Source organism: Corythoichthys intestinalis, chromosome 12 (assembly GCF_030265065.1).
Source record: "Corythoichthys intestinalis isolate RoL2023-P3 chromosome 12, ASM3026506v1, whole genome shotgun sequence".
Taxonomy (NCBI): domain Eukaryota; kingdom Metazoa; phylum Chordata; class Actinopteri; order Syngnathiformes; family Syngnathidae; genus Corythoichthys; species Corythoichthys intestinalis.
This window is the reverse complement of record NC_080406.1, coordinates 55515910-55532682: the sequence shown is the minus strand read 5'-3', so window position 1 is coordinate 55532682 and position 16773 is coordinate 55515910. Positions and strand designations below refer to the sequence as shown.

The 16773-nt window shown below is 44.1% G+C and overlaps 2 protein-coding genes across 2 annotated transcripts; both read left to right on the top strand.

Moving 5' to 3' along the window:
* Positions 1-369: 369 nt before the first annotated feature.
* LOC130926528 (uncharacterized) lies at positions 370-4052 on the top strand. Its single transcript, XM_057851453.1, has 2 exons — positions 370-2851; positions 3945-4052. The coding sequence occupies exons 1-2, from the start codon at positions 746-748 to the stop codon at positions 3972-3974; spliced, it is 2136 nt and encodes a 711-aa protein (XP_057707436.1). The 5' UTR covers positions 370-745; the 3' UTR covers positions 3975-4052.
* A 248-nt stretch (positions 4053-4300) lies between these two features.
* Positions 4301-7098, top strand: LOC130926527 (uncharacterized). Its single transcript, XM_057851452.1, has 2 exons — positions 4301-6790; positions 7019-7098. The coding sequence occupies exon 1, from the start codon at positions 4301-4303 to the stop codon at positions 6440-6442; it is 2142 nt and encodes a 713-aa protein (XP_057707435.1). The 3' UTR covers positions 6443-6790; positions 7019-7098.
* The last annotated feature ends 9675 nt before the right edge of the window (positions 7099-16773 follow it).

Below are 16773 nucleotides of genomic sequence, written 5' to 3'. Positions count from 1 at the left end.
AGACGTCCCGAGGAAACAAAAAGTCAGAAGGTTGCTCGGAGGAGGGAGCAACACCAGCCTGTCACGGCCTGTTATGTCCTCTGGTCTTATGTTGACTACTTTTTGGGTTTAATTTCTTTCTAAGATTGTACATTGTTCATCCGTCCACAGGATGTCGCTATTCTAACTCAGAATCTTAAGTTTTTCTTTGGTATTGCTGTTTGCGCTCGGCTTCCCCTAGTGGCGACTTGCTGTAAGCAGCAGGCAGAAAGAACTTTTTATTTCAGTTGGAAAAGAGGCCTTGAGGTGTTAAGACGTTACACACCTCCTCTGCACCATACATCGTTGGGAACCCTTGACAAAACAAAATCTGTAAGTTTGTACGTTTTAACAGTGGGTTAGATGTAATTTTGGTGTGTCTATTCTGTTATTTTGTTGTTATTTATGTGGCGCGAACCCACACGTTTTTGTGCTAAGCTAAAGTAGCCACTTCATTTCATTTGCTCATAATGGAGCCAGTTTTCTGTTATTTACATAAACATGTTATTGTATAGAACCTTTTATTTTGTGTATAACATTTGTGTTTTATGTATGTTTCAGTTTTACCACACACACGCACACACGTTGACACAAAGAAATAAATGAGAGGAAGGAGTTCGGGCCTCCAAGTTTCTTTGTCGGTTTAGCTCGCTGCCAAAGTCGAGTAGCCATACGCTCGGCTGAGGGCAGAAGAGTAAAAAGATTTTCAACACATCAAGCACCCAAGATGTCTCAGCAAGAAGTTTCACCACCTATCAGCCAAGTGGTCACCAGGTCGGAGGCCAGTCATTCTCATTCTTCACGCCGGTCCAGAACGAGTCAAGCTGCTGCACAAGCACGAGCAGACGCCGAAGCTGCCTACGCCAGAGCACGGTACGCCAAACGCCAAATCGACATGGAGGTCGAGAAGGCACGCATCGAGGCAACACTACACGCTCTGAAGACGGAAGGTGAAGCAGAAGCAGCGCTCGCCGCAGCTAAAGTTTGGGAGGCGACTTTCGAAGAAGAGGAGCGCGCCAAAGTCGACCTCAGCGAGCAAGGGGTATTTTCCAAGACACCCCCCTCCATCAGGCGTGCACAAGAGTATGTGCATGCTCACTTTGACGACCAGCGTGTGCAAGCAGATGGCACACAAACGCCAAACACTGAGCACCTGGTTAGGCACAATGACTCTCAACAACCAGAAAATAGCCCAAAATCAGCTGGTGCTTTTCCACATGTGCGTCACATCGACATCGCTGACGAAGAGCATCTCCAATCTCATCGTGCGAGAACGGACATCTCACACCAGCCTACACCTTCAGCAACCCCACAAAGTGAACTGTCCAATTTAGCAGCCTATCTAGCACGGCGTGATCTGCTGACATCGGGGTTCAAGGTTTTCGACAACCGGCCAGAGTCCTACCTGTCCTGGAAGTCCATGTTCTGCAACGCGACGGAAGGCCTCAATCTCAAGCCCAGCGAAGAGCTCGACCTTCTCACCAAGTGGCTCGGCGGGGAGTCTCTTCAACACGCTCAGAGGATCAGGGCGGTCCACGTGAGTAATCCACAGGCAGGTCTCCAACGTCTGTGGCAGCGGCTAGACAAGACTTATGGCTCTCCAGAGGTAATTGAATCCTCACTCTTCCAACGGTTGCAGACTTTTCCAAGAATCTCCAACAAAGACACTCACTTACTGCAGGAGCTTGCTGATCTTCTGTTAGAGCTATCGTATGCCAAAAGTGAAAGTTATTTGCCGGGTCTTAGCTTTCTCGACACACCAAGGGGCATAAACCCGATAGTTGAAAAACTCCCATATGGACTCCAGGAGTCATGGGTTACACAAGGTACCAAATACAAAAGGGAAAACGGTGCAGTCTATCCACCTTTTTCGTATTTTGTGCGGTTCGTAAATGACTACGCTGAAATGAGAACAGACCCTAGCTTTATGTTACAGTGTTCAAACGTAATAAATCCAAGGGTTGATAAGACATCAGTAAGACGAGACAAATACAGAGTTCCATTGGCGGTGAATAAAATAGAGATCAGTCCGGCTAAATTGACAGCACCCGATCCAGACAAACAATGTCCTATCCACCAAAAACCACATTCACTCGTCAAATGCAGGGGGTTTAGAATGAAAACACTAGACGAAAGAAAGAACATTCTCAAAGAGCACGCCATTTGTTTTAAATGTTGTGCGTCCACAAATCACAGGGCTCGAGACTGTAAAGCTATTATCCAATGCTCAGAATGTGATAGCGATGCTCATGTGTCTGCCATGCATGTCGGTCCACCTCCATGGACACCTCAAGACTTTAATCCCCCAACCCAGAGTCACGGCGGGGAGTCTGAGGGCCCAAATCCTGTGAACACAGCCAGTTGCACAGAAGTATGTGGGCAAGGCGTAAAAGGAAAATCATGCTCAAAGATCTGTTTAGTTAATGTATATCGCCGAACTTCTCCAGAAAAGAAAAAGAGGGTATATGCCATGTTGGATGATCAGAGCAATTCATCCTTAGCCAGATCTGCGTTTTTTGACATGTTTAATGTGCAAGGTACCATATTCCCATACACCATGAGAACATGTGCAGGTTTATCAGAGACACGAGGTCGCAAAGCTGATGGCTTTATTGTAGAAGATGTAGATGGTAAGGTCTCCATGATGCTGCCTACAATAACAGAATGTGATCAGATTCCAGATAATAGAGACGAAATTCCCAGCCCTGAGGTAGCAGCAGCTCACCCTCATTTGCGATCAATCGCTTCACAGATTCCTCCTCTCGACCCATCGGCAGACATTCTTCTGCTCCTGGGAAGGGACATCATTCAGGCTCATAAAGTTCGTGGTCAGGTAAATGGGCCAAACAATGCACCTCATGCCCAGCGTCTCGATTTAGGATGGGTTGTCATAGGTGATGTCTGTCTCTCTGGAGCTCATAAACCCACATTGAACTCATTTAAGACGAACGTTCTAAACAGTGGACGTCCCACGTTCCTCAGTCCTTGCGAAAACACAATCGTTATCAAAGAGAAATACACCAAAAACGATCCACTAAACACACAAGCGGAACTAGGACAACATATTTTCCAACAAACAACAAATGACGACAAAGTTGCACTTTCGGCAGAAGATGCGTTGTTCCTAGACATTATGCACAACAACTTTGCTAAAGATGAGGCGAATAACTGGGTAGCTCCACTTCCATTCCGCTCACCTAGGCGGCGCCTACCTGACAATCGGGAGCAGGCCTACAATCGTTTAATGTCGCTCCGCAAAACGCTGAGAAGAAAACCTGAAATGAGAGCGCATTACGCTGAGTTTATGGAGAAAATATTCAGCAAGGGCCATGCCGAACCAGCGCCCGCACTGGCGCCAGATCAAGAGTGCTGGTATCTCCCTAGTTTTGGCGTTTACCACCCGCAAAAGCCAGAAAAAATTAGGGTAGTCTTTGATTCGAGTGCTCAACTTGACAATGTTTCTCTCAATGACGTGCTCCTCAAGGGACCAGATCTTAACAACACTCTCGTAGGAGTTCTGATGCGGTTTAGGTCCGACCCATACGCCGTTATGGCAGATGTGGAGCATATGTTTCACAACTTTATAGTACGAGAAGACCACCGTAACTACCTTCGTTTCTTGTGGTTCCAAAATCATGACCTTGATGGAAAAGTGCAAGAATTTAGGATGACTGTCCATGTGTTTGGTAATTGTCCTTCCCCATCAGTCGCCATCTTTGGACTGAAAAGAACAGCCATAGAAGGAGAAATGGAATTTGGCAGTGACGCAAAAGAATTCATTGAACGGCACTTCTATGTAGATGATGGGCTAAAGTCATTCTCTTCCATAGAGCAGGCCATTGATGTTCTTAGTAGGGCACAGAAGATGCTGGCTCAGTGTAACATACGCCTGCACAAAATCTCATCCAATTGTCCTCTCATAACAGGAGCCTTTCCAACCGAAGATCGTGCTGTAGGCATGCAAGGTCTTGACATTGGGCAGACTACCCCACCAATGCAGCGCAGTTTGGGCTTAGGATGGGAGCTGTTGACTGACCAATTCAAGTTCCAAGTAAGAGTAAATGAAAGGCCGTTCACAAAAAGGGGAGTTCTGTCAGTTATCAACAGTGTGTTCGACCCACTTGGTTTTGCTATTCCAGTAATCGTAGGGGGTAGAACCATACTCAGAGACATTTCCACAAATGTTTCAGAGTGGGACACTGAACTGCCAAAAGACAAATTAGAACAGTGGCAAAAGTGGAAAAGTTCCCTCGGACACCTACAACATCTTGAAATTCCCAGAATGTACACTTCAATACCGCTGTCTGCAGCCCAAAGAATAGAGATTGACGTTTTTTGTGATGCTTCCACAAAAGCCGTAGGTGCGGTAGCCTACCTCAAACTCACAAATGAGGACGGACACAGCGAAGTGGGATTCCTCCTCGGCAAAGCACGTTTAGCTCCTAAACCAGACATCACCATACCCCGACTTGAACTCTGTGCAGCAGTCCTGGCCGTGGAAGTAGCAGAGTTGGTTCTAGAGGAGCTGGATGTCACAGTCGATCAGGTGAATCTTTACACAGACTCAAAGGTAGTGCTTGGGTACATCTCAAACACCAAGAGACGCTTTCACGTTTATGTGCACAACAGAGTCGAACGCATCAGGCGCTTTGCACAAACTCACCAGTGGCATTACGTGCCCACACACTTAAATCCGGCAGACCATGCCACACGAGCGTTGCCCGCTGAGCAGCTCTCCAGCTCCACCTGGCTCAGAGGCCCAGCTTTCCTCTCCAGGTTGGACCAAAGTCAAGTTCGAAGTCAAACCTTCGATCTCATAGACCCAGAGACTGACTGTGAGTTGCGTCCTGAGGTAACAACTTGCACTACCACCCTATCAAAAGGCCAGTTTAATAGTGCCAGATTTGAAAGGTTTTCAAGTTGGAAGGTGCTGCAAAAGGCTATTGCCAAACTCCAACATATAGCTCAATCATTCAAGAACAACTCTGAGGTTTCCTGTCGTGGCTGGCACAACTGCAACAAACATTTAACTGAAAAGTCACTGCAACTAGCCAAGACCACGATCATTCGCACCGTTCAAAGAGAGGTCTTCGCAGAAGATATTGGATGCATTGAAAAAGGCACAGCTTTAAAAAACTCAAGTCCACTCAGCAAACTGAATCCATTTGTTGACACGCAAGGGCTCCTTAAAGTTGGAGGCCGACTAAAGAAAGCACAGTTGTCTGCAGAAGAAACCAATCCCATACTAATCCCTGGAAAGCACCATCTTGCTCAGCTCATAATAAGACACTTTCACGAAAAATTATGTCACCAGGGAAGGCATTTCACGGAGGGAGCAGTCAGAGCAGGGGGCTTTTGGATTGTGGGAGGAAAAAGAGCAGTAAGCAGTGTGATTTTCAAGTGCATCACATGCCGCAAATTAAGGGGCAGGCAACCTGAACAGATCATGGCTGAGCTACCTGAAGACAGGCTGTCCACGGACCCTCCTTTCACAAATGTAGGCCTTGATGTGTTCGGTCCCTGGTCCGTTACAGTGAGAAAAACGCGTGGTGCTAATGCAGATGCTAAAAGATGGGCAGTCATATTCACCTGCATGAGTACACGTGCAATTCATATTGAAGTGATTGAGTCAATGGACACATCGTCATTCATTAATGCACTGCGTCGTTTCTTTGCCATCCGAGGTGGTGCCAAACTCTTGAGATCTGATTGTGGGACAAATTTTGTGAGTGCCTGCAAAGAGCTCCAAATAGACAAACTAGGCTGTCACAATGACAAAATAGGCACATTCTTGAAAGACAGTGCGTGCAAATGGCAGTTTAATCCTCCACATGCATCCCATATGGCTGGTTCCTGGGAACGCATGATCGGCGTCACCCGAAAAATCCTCAATGCAATGCTCCTTGAACATCCATATGGGAAGCTCACACATGAAGTACTCGTGACATTGTTAGCTGAAGTCACCGCAATTGTAAATGCACGCCCGCTAACGGCTGTTTCTACAGATCCCGAAAACCCAGTCATTCTTACTCCTGCGATGCTACTCACGCAAAAGGTTGGCACACCACCGATTCCACCAGGGCAGTTTCAGACCAGTGACCTATTCAAAGCCCAATGGAAGCGCGTGCAGTACTTAGCTAATGTTTTCTGGAGTCGTTGGCAGAAAGAATACATCGCAGGCTTGCAGGTTCGTCGCAAGTGGAAAATAAAAAAGCCGAACCTTCAAATGGGCGACGTTGTTTTAATGAGGGAGTCTCTGGAACATAGGAATAATTGGCCACTCGGACTGATCACAAAATCTTTCCCAAGTGAGGACGGTAATGTCAGAAAAGTTGAGGTTAAGATTTGCCGAAACGGCGAGAATAGGTTTTACATTCGCCCAATTCGTGAAGTTGTGCTTTTGCTGTCTAAGGGTAGCATGTAAAACGAGTTGTTGTTGTGTATCGTTCATTAGTTAAGAGCTGACATCTTGCAGATGTCAGGCGGGGAGTGTTATGTCCTCTGGTCTTATGTTGACTACTTTTTGGGTTTAATTTCTTTCTAAGATTGTACATTGTTCATCCGTCCACAGGATGTCGCTATTCTAACTCAGAATCTTAAGTTTTTCTTTGGTATTGCTGTTTGCGCTCGGCTTCCCCTAGTGGCGACTTGCTGTAAGCAGCAGGCAGAAAGAACTTTTTATTTCAGTTGGAAAAGAGGCCTTGAGGTGTTAAGACGTTACACACCTCCTCTGCACCATACATCGTTGGGAACCCTTGACAAAACAAAATCTGTAAGTTTGTACGTTTTAACAGTGGGTTAGATGTAATTTTGGTGTGTCTATTCTGTTATTTTGTTGTTATTTATGTGGCGCGAACCCACACGTTTTTGTGCTAAGCTAAAGTAGCCACTTCATTTCATTTGCTCATAATGGAGCCAGTTTTCTGTTATTTACATAAACATGTTATTGTATAGAACCTTTTATTTTGTGTATAACATTTGTGTTTTATGTATGTTTCAGTTTTACCACACACACGCACACACGTTGACACAAAGAAATAAATGAGAGGAAGGAGTTCGGGCCTCCAAGTTTCTTTGTCGGTTTAGCTCGCTGCCAAAGTCGAGTAGCCATACGCTCGGCTGAGGGCAGAAGACGGCCAGTCAGGCGGGCGTCCAGGACGCCAGACGTGGGCCGATCGCACGGGTCGATCGGGAGGGCGCCCGCGGCGCCAGACATTGGGTGACCGCACGGGCAGATCAGGCGGGCGTCCCAGACGAGGTAGTGCTCGGTCGTCCATACCGCCACGTTGTGGCAGGAAACGAGGAGCAGCATCGTCGGGGCGAGGGTCAGGAACTTCGGAGTCTGCTGGCGGGACAGCAGTGGTGTCGTCTGCTGGCGGGACAGCAGCGTGGTCGTCTGCTGGCGGGACAGCAGCGTGGTCGTCTGCTGGCGGGACAGCAGCGTGGTCGTCTGCTGGCGGGACAGCAGCTTGGTCGTCTGCTGGCGGGACAGCAGCTTGGTCGCAGGAATCTGCTGGCGGGACAGCAGCTTGGTCGCAGGAATCTGCTGACGGGACAGCAGCTTGGTCGCAGGAATCTGCTGACGGGACAGCAGCGTGGTCGTCTGCTGGCGGGACAGCAGCGTGGTCGTCTGCTGGCGGGACAGCAGCGTGGTCGTCTGCTGGCGGGACAGCAGCGTGGTCGTCTGCTGGCGGGACAGCAGCGTGGTCGTCTGCTGGCGGGACAGCAGCGTGGTCGTCTGCTGGCGGGACAGCAGCTTGGTCGCAGGAATCTGCTGGTGGGACAGCAGCTTGGTCGCAGGAGTCTGTTGGTGCAGTCGGCCCGGGCACTTGACTGCGTGGAGTCGGCGCGGGCACTTGACTGCGTGGAGTCGGCGCGGGCACTTGACTGCGTGGAGTCGGCGCGGGAGGAGCTTGACTGCGTGGAGTCGGCGCGGGAGGAGCTTGACTGCGTGGAGCCGGCGCGGGAGGAACTTGACTGCGTGGAGCCCGCGCGGGAGGAACTTGACTGCGTGGAGCCCGCGCGGGAGGAACTTGACTGCGTGGAGCCGGCGCGGGAACTTGACTGCGTGGAGTCGGCGCGGGCACTTGACTGCGTGGAGCCTCGGGAAGCCGAGCCGTCAAGACGTGCCCACGACGTCGGCGTGGACGAGATCGCCGAGGCTTTTGGACAGGGTTCATTGACAGACTGGGTGGTATGGAATGAGGGAGGCCTGAAAAAAACCGAGAGGGTGAAGAAAAGGGCATGGAAAAAAAATCTGGGTCGGAGTCAGAGTCAGAATAGAGGAGGTCATATAAATTGTGATCCTCCTCAAAATCTGAAAAATCAGAGTCCGAAAAAATGTGTTGTGGTCTGTGGGTGGGTTGAGGGTGTCGACGTGCAGGCCGAAAATGAATCTTTCCCGCTGGGTCCACTAGTGGTTGCGTCATTCTGTAACTAACAAAATCACAAAGTACAAACAAAAGGGCTAGGGCTCAAAAGGAAATGTTCAAACAAAACTTACTTAAGCGAAGGGACGGGTACACGAGGACTTGGACGGGGCTTGGCTTGACGTTGATGTAGACACGGACATTGACATAGACATAGACAATGATGCAACAAGGAGTGACAAGAAACTGGGTCATTATATACGCAGACAAGGGGTAACGAGACGAGGAACAGCTGGGTAACACAGGTGGATGCAGATTGCAGGATACACTGGGAAAACACACACAGGTGAGAGCAATGGGTAATCACAGGGACAAGTCACACAAGGAGAAACCAAACACAAAACCTAACAAAACCAAATTTGTACAGAACATGAAGTTCAATGTTGTTTACATTTGTAGTGCTGCAATGCATGCTTGGAGGTTGTCTGTCTCTTCCAAGGGAAGTGAGAGATTACATTAAGCAGTGATGGCCAAATGAAGCTTCTTCAATTCAATAGCTTCTACAGTTTTTGGCCAAAATATAAAATAATTCATATATACTAGTATATATTTATATAGCTATATAATATATATAATATATAGGTAGGTAGTCCCACGGTCACGACGTAGCCGACTTACGTGATTTTGACTTTACGACGCCTGAGTCTCGTTGTTTTTTTTTTTTTTTTTATGTTGACTTTTGTCTTGTGATGCATGATTTTATTTTGGCACAGGAAGTGTAGAGCAGGTTGTACTTCCGCATGCAAGGGCATTTACACACCGGCCAACCCCACACACGGCACACGCACACATGAGGAAGCAGCCGAGTGAAGAGATGACAGCCTGCGCGGACATTTGTTGCTTGTGAAACATCCAGAGGCCATGGCTGTATAAAACCCCTTTTGTACTGTTTATTGTGCATTTTCAATTGTGGTCGAATACTTGGGGCTAGTTTATGTGATTGTTTTTGATGATGTGCGGACGCTAAACTTGAAGATGAGACTGATTTACAGTGCCTTGCAAAAGTATTCGGCCCCCTTGAATCTTGCAACCTTTCGCCACATTTCAGGCTTCAAACATAAAGATATGAAATTTAATTTTTTTGTCAAGAATCAACAACAAGTGGGACACAATCGTGAAGTGGAACAACATTTATTGGATAATTTAAACTTTTTTAACAAATAAAAAACTGAAAAGTGGGGTGTGCAATATTATTCAGCCCCTTTACTTTCAGTGCAGCAAACTCACTCCAGAAGTTCAGTGAGGATCTCTGAATGATCCAATGTTGTCCTAAATGACCGATGATGATAAATAGAATCCACCATTGTGTAATCATGTCTCCGTATAAATGCACCTGCTCTGTGATAGTCTCAGGGTTCTGTTTAAAGTGCAGAGAGCATTATGAAAACCAAGGAACACACCAGGCAGGTCCGAGATACTGTTTTGGAGAAGTTTAAAGCCGGATTTGGATACAAAAAGATTTCCCAAGCTTTAAACATCTCAAGGAGCACTGTGCAAGCCATCATATTGAAATGGAAGGAGCATCAGACCACTGCAAAGCTACCAAGACCCGGCCGTCCTTCCAAACTTTCTTCTCAAACAAGGAGAAAACTGATCAGAGATGCAGCCAAGAGGCCCATGATCACTCTGGATGAACTGCAGAGATATACAGCTGAGGTGGGAGAGTCTGTCCATAGGACAACAATCAGTTTTACACTGCACAAATCTGGCCTTTATGGAAGAGTGGCAAGAAGAAAGCCATTTCTCAATGATATCCATAAAAAGTCTCGTTTAAAGTTTGCCACAAGCCACCTGGGAGACACACCAAACATGTGGAAGAAGGTGCCCTGGTCAGATGGAACCAAAATTGAACTTTTTGGCCACAATGCAAAACGATATGTTTGGCGTAAAAGCAACACAGCTCATCACCCTGAACACACCATCCCCACTGTCAAACATGGTGGTGGCAGCATCATGGTTTGGGCCTGCTTTTCTTCAGCAGGGACAGGGAAGATGATTAAAATTGACGGGAAGATGGATACAGCCAAATACAGGAACATTCTGGAAGAAAACCTGTTGGTATCTGCACAAGACCTGAGACTGGGACTGAGATTTATCTTCCAACAGGACAATGATCCAAAACATAAAGCCAAATCTACAATGGAATGCTTCAAAAATAAACGTATCCAAGTGTTAGAATGGCCAAGTCAAAGTCCAGACCTGAATCCAATCGAGAATCTGTGGAAAGAGCTGAAGACTGCTGTTCACAAACACTCTCCATCCAACCTCACTGAGCTCGAGCTGTTTTGCAAGGAAGAAATGGCAAGAATGTCAGTCTCTCGATGTGCACAACTGATAGAAACATACCCCAAGCGACTTGCAGCTGTAATTGGAGCAAAAGGTGGCGCTACAAAGTATTAACGCAAGGGGGCCGAATAATATTGCACGCCCCACTTTTCAGTTTTTTATTTGTTAAAAAAGTTTAAATTATCCAATAAATTTTGTTCCACTTCACGATTGTGTCCCACTTGTTGTTGATTCTTGACAAAAAATTAAATTTTTTTATCTTTATGTTTGAAGCCTGAAATGTGGCGAAAGGTTGCAAGGTTCAAGGGGGCCGAATACTTTTGCAAGGCACTGTAATATAATTTTATTTTAGTTTCATTCTGCAAGTGTTGATGTCAGGAGCAGCTGAATGAAGTCCGCAAACCACACGGACGTCTGACATCGTCATTGCGGAGCTTAGCTCACTGTTTAGCTTGGATTTAGCTCCAACGTCTTGGCAAGGACAGTACAATGACATATAATACATGTTTTTAGATAGGGTTTTTGAGGTGTTTAAAGGGTTAATTCCGACCTATGCGGAAATCCGGGGTACATCGCTAGGACAGGAATGGAACTTGTTAGTAAACCAGGGACTACCTGTATATATAAACAGTTGTGGTCAAAAGTTTACATACACGTGTGAAGAACATAATGTCATGGCTCTCTTGAGTTTCCAGTTATTTCTACAACTCTGATTTTTCTCTGATCGAGTGATTGGAACAGATACTTCTTTGTCACAAAAAACATTCATGAAGTTTGGTTCTTTTATGACTATTATAGGTGAACAGAAAAAAGTGATCAAATCTGCTGGGTCAAAAATATACATACAGCAGCGCTAATATTTGGTAACATGTCCCTTGGCCATTTTCACTTCAATCAGGCACTTTTGGTAGCCATCCACAAGCTTCTGGTTGAATCTTTGACCACTCCTCTTGACAGAATTGGTGCAGTTCAGTTAAATTTGATGGCTGTCTGACATGGACTTGTTTCTTCAGCATTGTCCACAAGTTCTCAATGGGGTTTAAGTCAGGACTTTGGGCCATTCGAAAACCTTAATTCTAGCCTGATTTAGCCATTCCATTACCACTTTTGATGTGTGTTTGGGGTCATTGTCCTGTTAGAACACCCAACTGCGCCCAAGACCCAATCTTCGGGCTGATGACGTTAGGTTATCTTGAAGAATTTGAAGGTAATCCTCCTTATTCATCATCCCATTTACTCTCTGTAAAGCACCAGTTCCATTGGCGGCAAAACAGCCCCACTGCATAATACTACCACCACCGTGCTTGACGGTAGGCATGGTGTACTTGGGGTTAAAGGCCTCACCTTTTCTCCTCCAAACATATTGCTGGGCATTGTGGCCAAACAGCTCGATTTTTGTTTCGTCTGACACCAGAACTTTCCTCCAGAAGGTCTTATCTTTGTCCTTGTGATCAGCAGCAAACTTCAGTCGAGCCTTAAGGTGCCGCTTTTGGAGCAAGGACTTCCTTCTTGCACGGCAGCCTCTCAGTCCATGGAGATGCAAAACACGCTTGACTGTGGACACTGACACCTGTGTTCCAGCAGCTTCTAATTCTTGGTAAATCTGCTTTTTGGTGATTCTCGGTTGAATCTTCACCCTCCTGACCAATTTTCTCTCAGCAGCAGGTGATAGCTTGCGTTTTCTTCCTGATCGTGGCAGTGACAAAACAGTGCCATGCACTTTATACTTACAAACAACTGTTTGCGCTGTTGCTCTTGGGACCTGGAGCTGCTTTGAAATGGCTCCAAGTGACTTTCCTGACTTGTTCAAATCAATGATTCGCTTTTTCAGATCCATGTATGTATATTTTTGACCCAGCAGATTTGATCACTTTTTCTGTTAACCCATAATAAAGTCATAAAAGAACCAAACTTCATGAATGTTTTTTGTGACAAAGAAGTATCTGTTCCAATCACTCTATCGGAGAAAAATCAGAGTTGTAGAAATAACTGGAAACTCAAGAGAGCCATGACATTATGTTCTTCACAAGTGTATGTAAACTTTTGACCACAACTGTATGTATATATGTATATATATATATATATGTGTGTGTGTGTGTTTTTTCGGGGGGGGGGGGGGGGGGGTATTAACTACTGACACTTTGTGTAATGACAATAAAGGTATTCTATTCTATTCTATTCTATTCTATTCAATGTTCGCCTAGGGCAAAAGTGAGTACATTGTTAAATCCATCATAATGTACAACTGAGTGAATGTGTTAAATAGAGAAATAGCACAAGTAACTGACACCGTGCCTTTTAATATGTGCTCCTTATGGTTGCGAAAATATGGTCATAGAGGGGAAAAAGCAGATATAAATTAATATTACACTTTAACTTTGGTTAGAAGTTCACGTCGAACATCGACTTAAAATATTTTTTTATTTAAGTAATGGCGCAGTCCTAGTTCAGTGTTTTATACGTGGTGTATGTTAACCTGATACAAAAGTTCCACTTTCTTTTAGAAAGAAATTTTAAAATATATATTTCTGAGGATTACAGGATGCGGATGATTGTATTTGTGAGCGTGCAGCCCTAAAATCCGCAGCAGTAGTCGTATACTTTGACACCTTCCCTACACCAAACCATTCCCATATGTGCTGTCTGACTGTTGGATAAGCACAACTGTGTAAGATGTTGCTGACTTACATCCTTTGTCATGTCAGCCTTGCTTCCTTTTCATCGTGAATGAGGAAAGGGGGCTCCTGCCACAACTTTCAGCTTGTCATGATGATTGGAAAAAACACTGCTATTCCCAGGATGAATCACACATCCATGCTACAGTTCTTGTCTGACTCTGATTTATACAGACCTTCATGGCAGACATGCACATTGATGCAGGATAATTCAGCAAACTCTGTCTACCTTCATGTGGCATAGGTATTCTTATAAACTGAAATCAAAAACCAGGCCAATTCCCTGGCAAAGCCATTGAGTTTTAAGTGCTTTCAGACAGTTGGATCCAATTACATTACAACCGGTGTATATTTTTACTGGGGCTAAGGTCTGAACACAGTGTTGGACAAAAATGTGTTGGAATGTGTTGATATAAAAAAAATAACAAAATAGTATATATATATATATATATATATATATATATATATATATATATATATATATATATATATATATTACAACTTGGCTCACTTATTAGTGAAACTGGTAGAAGAAGGATAAATCACACAATCACACACATAGCAGAAAAAAGATTAAAGTGCAAGGCAGGTTTTATCATTTGCAACCTAGGGGAAAGAATGTTCAATAGTTAAAAAAATAAAACGTTTAGATATCATTTGAGAGGTTAACATGACAAAAACTACATGGTCAATGATAATGCAACTAAACAGGCTGAATGTTGAAAAACGTAAGATTCATTCCTTCAAATTTTAATGAAAAATTCTACGGTACGCATATGGTCCAGTATTGGGTACGTGTGATGATGAAATGGCTATAGGCCAGCTACGTGCCAAATGCATGCTTCAGGCGTCTCTATATCTTTAAAGATTAAAACTGTTATGGCAAGGTGGCGATGTGGACCAACTTACCAATGCGGAGCAAATTTCGACAAAGATGGGAGCGAAGGGATTTTATTTTAAACAAAAACAAGGTGTGAAGGCTGCTGACGGGGGCATTGAGGCAGGCAATGGCTATGGCAGGAGGTTATATAAAATGAGAGGTGATGAGGACTTGCCTGGGTGGGTGTCCACTGTTGACTGACAGAATCATCTGGCACTTGCTTGCTTCCCAGGTCGGACTGACGTCACTTGCTGGAGTGTTGACGGCAGATATAGATATGATAGTATGATAGATAGATGATAGAAATATATTTTGTTTTTGCGATTTTTTTTTTTTTTAATTACTCATAAGAAATTATATAAAAAGGCTAGTTAATCTATTGATGTTTTTTTCAAACCTTTGAGAAACATTGGCTATAAAAACAAAATTTGTCATGTTAAAATATAGAGTTTTTTGTTTCAATTTTAATGCAAATGCGCAGTACGGCTACCCGATCACGACCGGCGGTTCAGTGACTGCACTACGTCACGTTCTCCGATTGCTTTATGCTTATAATTTTAAGAGATTCTGTCATAGAACTTAATTATTCTTCAAATGGTCTGGCATATGGCTTGAATAATAATGTTTTAATATGACTGAATTTACAACATAAATCACTCTCGAGGCATCGCAGCTCAAGTGGAGGTGATGCATTGCGCGCATGCACAGAACCAATCAGGACCTACGTCAGAATGATTAATTATTAAATAAAGTCTTACGGTATTCTTTTTTTGTGTACACATACAAAGCCTTGAATCGGGGGTACTTCCCGTTCTGCCTTTAGTGTTGAATCTATCACATGTACATATATACGCACACACACACACGCACACACACACACTCCCTGTGGCGAAAAACATATATGGCGGAAAACACTCAGATGACTTGAAGTTCCACTCTGAGACACCCAATCTGGCCAAATTTCCAAATTTTCCTATATGCATGTGTGATACATCATTGGAAAGCTTAAAATCTCAATTTTCTGGGGGAGGAAAAATTTTGAACTGGAGGGTATTTAAAAAAAAAAAATTTTTTTTTTTAATTGTGTAAACAGCAAGACCCTAACTGGAGGTGAGAGCATGAGAGCATAATTAAAGACGCCATGAATTTAACAAGATATTATCGCGTACTTACCTTGTTTCGATCCAAAATTCAATTCACCCCAAAATTCCCTGTGGCATGTATCACCGAGTGTCAAGACACTGCTGTCAATGGCCACAGCCGTATTTTTAGGGGGATTTTATGGGTGAAACATGGTAATATAATAAGGGTCGCGATGCAGAAATCGCAGACATCAAGGAGTGGTCGAGATTTTATTTTTCATATATTTACCCTTTCTATTTTTATTTGTTTTGGATCGATTATTTATCATCTAACATATTGGGAAAAATCCGACAGTAACCAAAAAATGCAATTGCGGTATTTTTTGGACTATAAGTCGCACCTGAGTATGAGTCGCACCAGCGAAAAAAGGAAAAGGAAAAATTCATATATACGTAAGTCGCACCGGAGTATAAGTCGCATTTTTGGGGGGAAATTTATTTGATAGAATCCAGCACCAAGAACAGACATGTCATATTGAAAGGCAATTTAAAATACAATACAGAACAGAACATTTTTTAAAGTCGTTTTTTTTTTTTTTTTAAACAAAATTTTAGACATTGATTAATGATTCTAAGCTAAAAATGACTTGAATAATATAGATAATTACTTACATTCTTTTTAAGGCTGGGTTGAAACAAAAGCGGTTGCGCAACGTCTGTAAACGGGGGTTTTCAGGGTAAAACGGACAAATTAAAATAAGTCCGGGGGCTTAATGTGCCATGAATCTACTATGGCAGCATATAGACTGTAGACTACATTGTTCTATCAAACACAACGGTTCTTTTAGCTTAAATGCAGCAGTTTATTTTAAAGAGGGGTGCAAGAGCAGAATCTGCTTTTTCCGTTTTGTCTGTGTTTTCCGCCACATATAAAGTGTGACCTATGTTTTTTTAAATGATTAATACAGTTCAATTCAGTTAATATAAACACATTTGATGTGAAAGATGTTATAGAATGCATCATGTAATAACGAGTAGAACATGAAAAGTAACATCATTACTTTGCCGAGTAACTAATTACTCTTACGTTGAAGTAAGTGAGTTCCTAACTCAATTATTTTTTGGGAGAAGTAATTTGGAACTGTAACTAATTAATTTTTTTCAGCCCCTATTCCCGCACTCTGCTGTAGTGACGGGATCTGTCGTTCACTTGAGTAAATGAATCCATTCCGGTTCGTTCAGTAAAAAGATTCGTTCAAACAAATCGTTCAACGAATCGTTCGCCCCCCTCATATCCCTCCCCGCCCAAATGAATCGTTCGGTTAGTGAACGGGAAGTGACGTTGCCGAACGAATCACCAAAGACCGCTTCGCAGTATAACTGAACGGGAAGTGACATTGCTT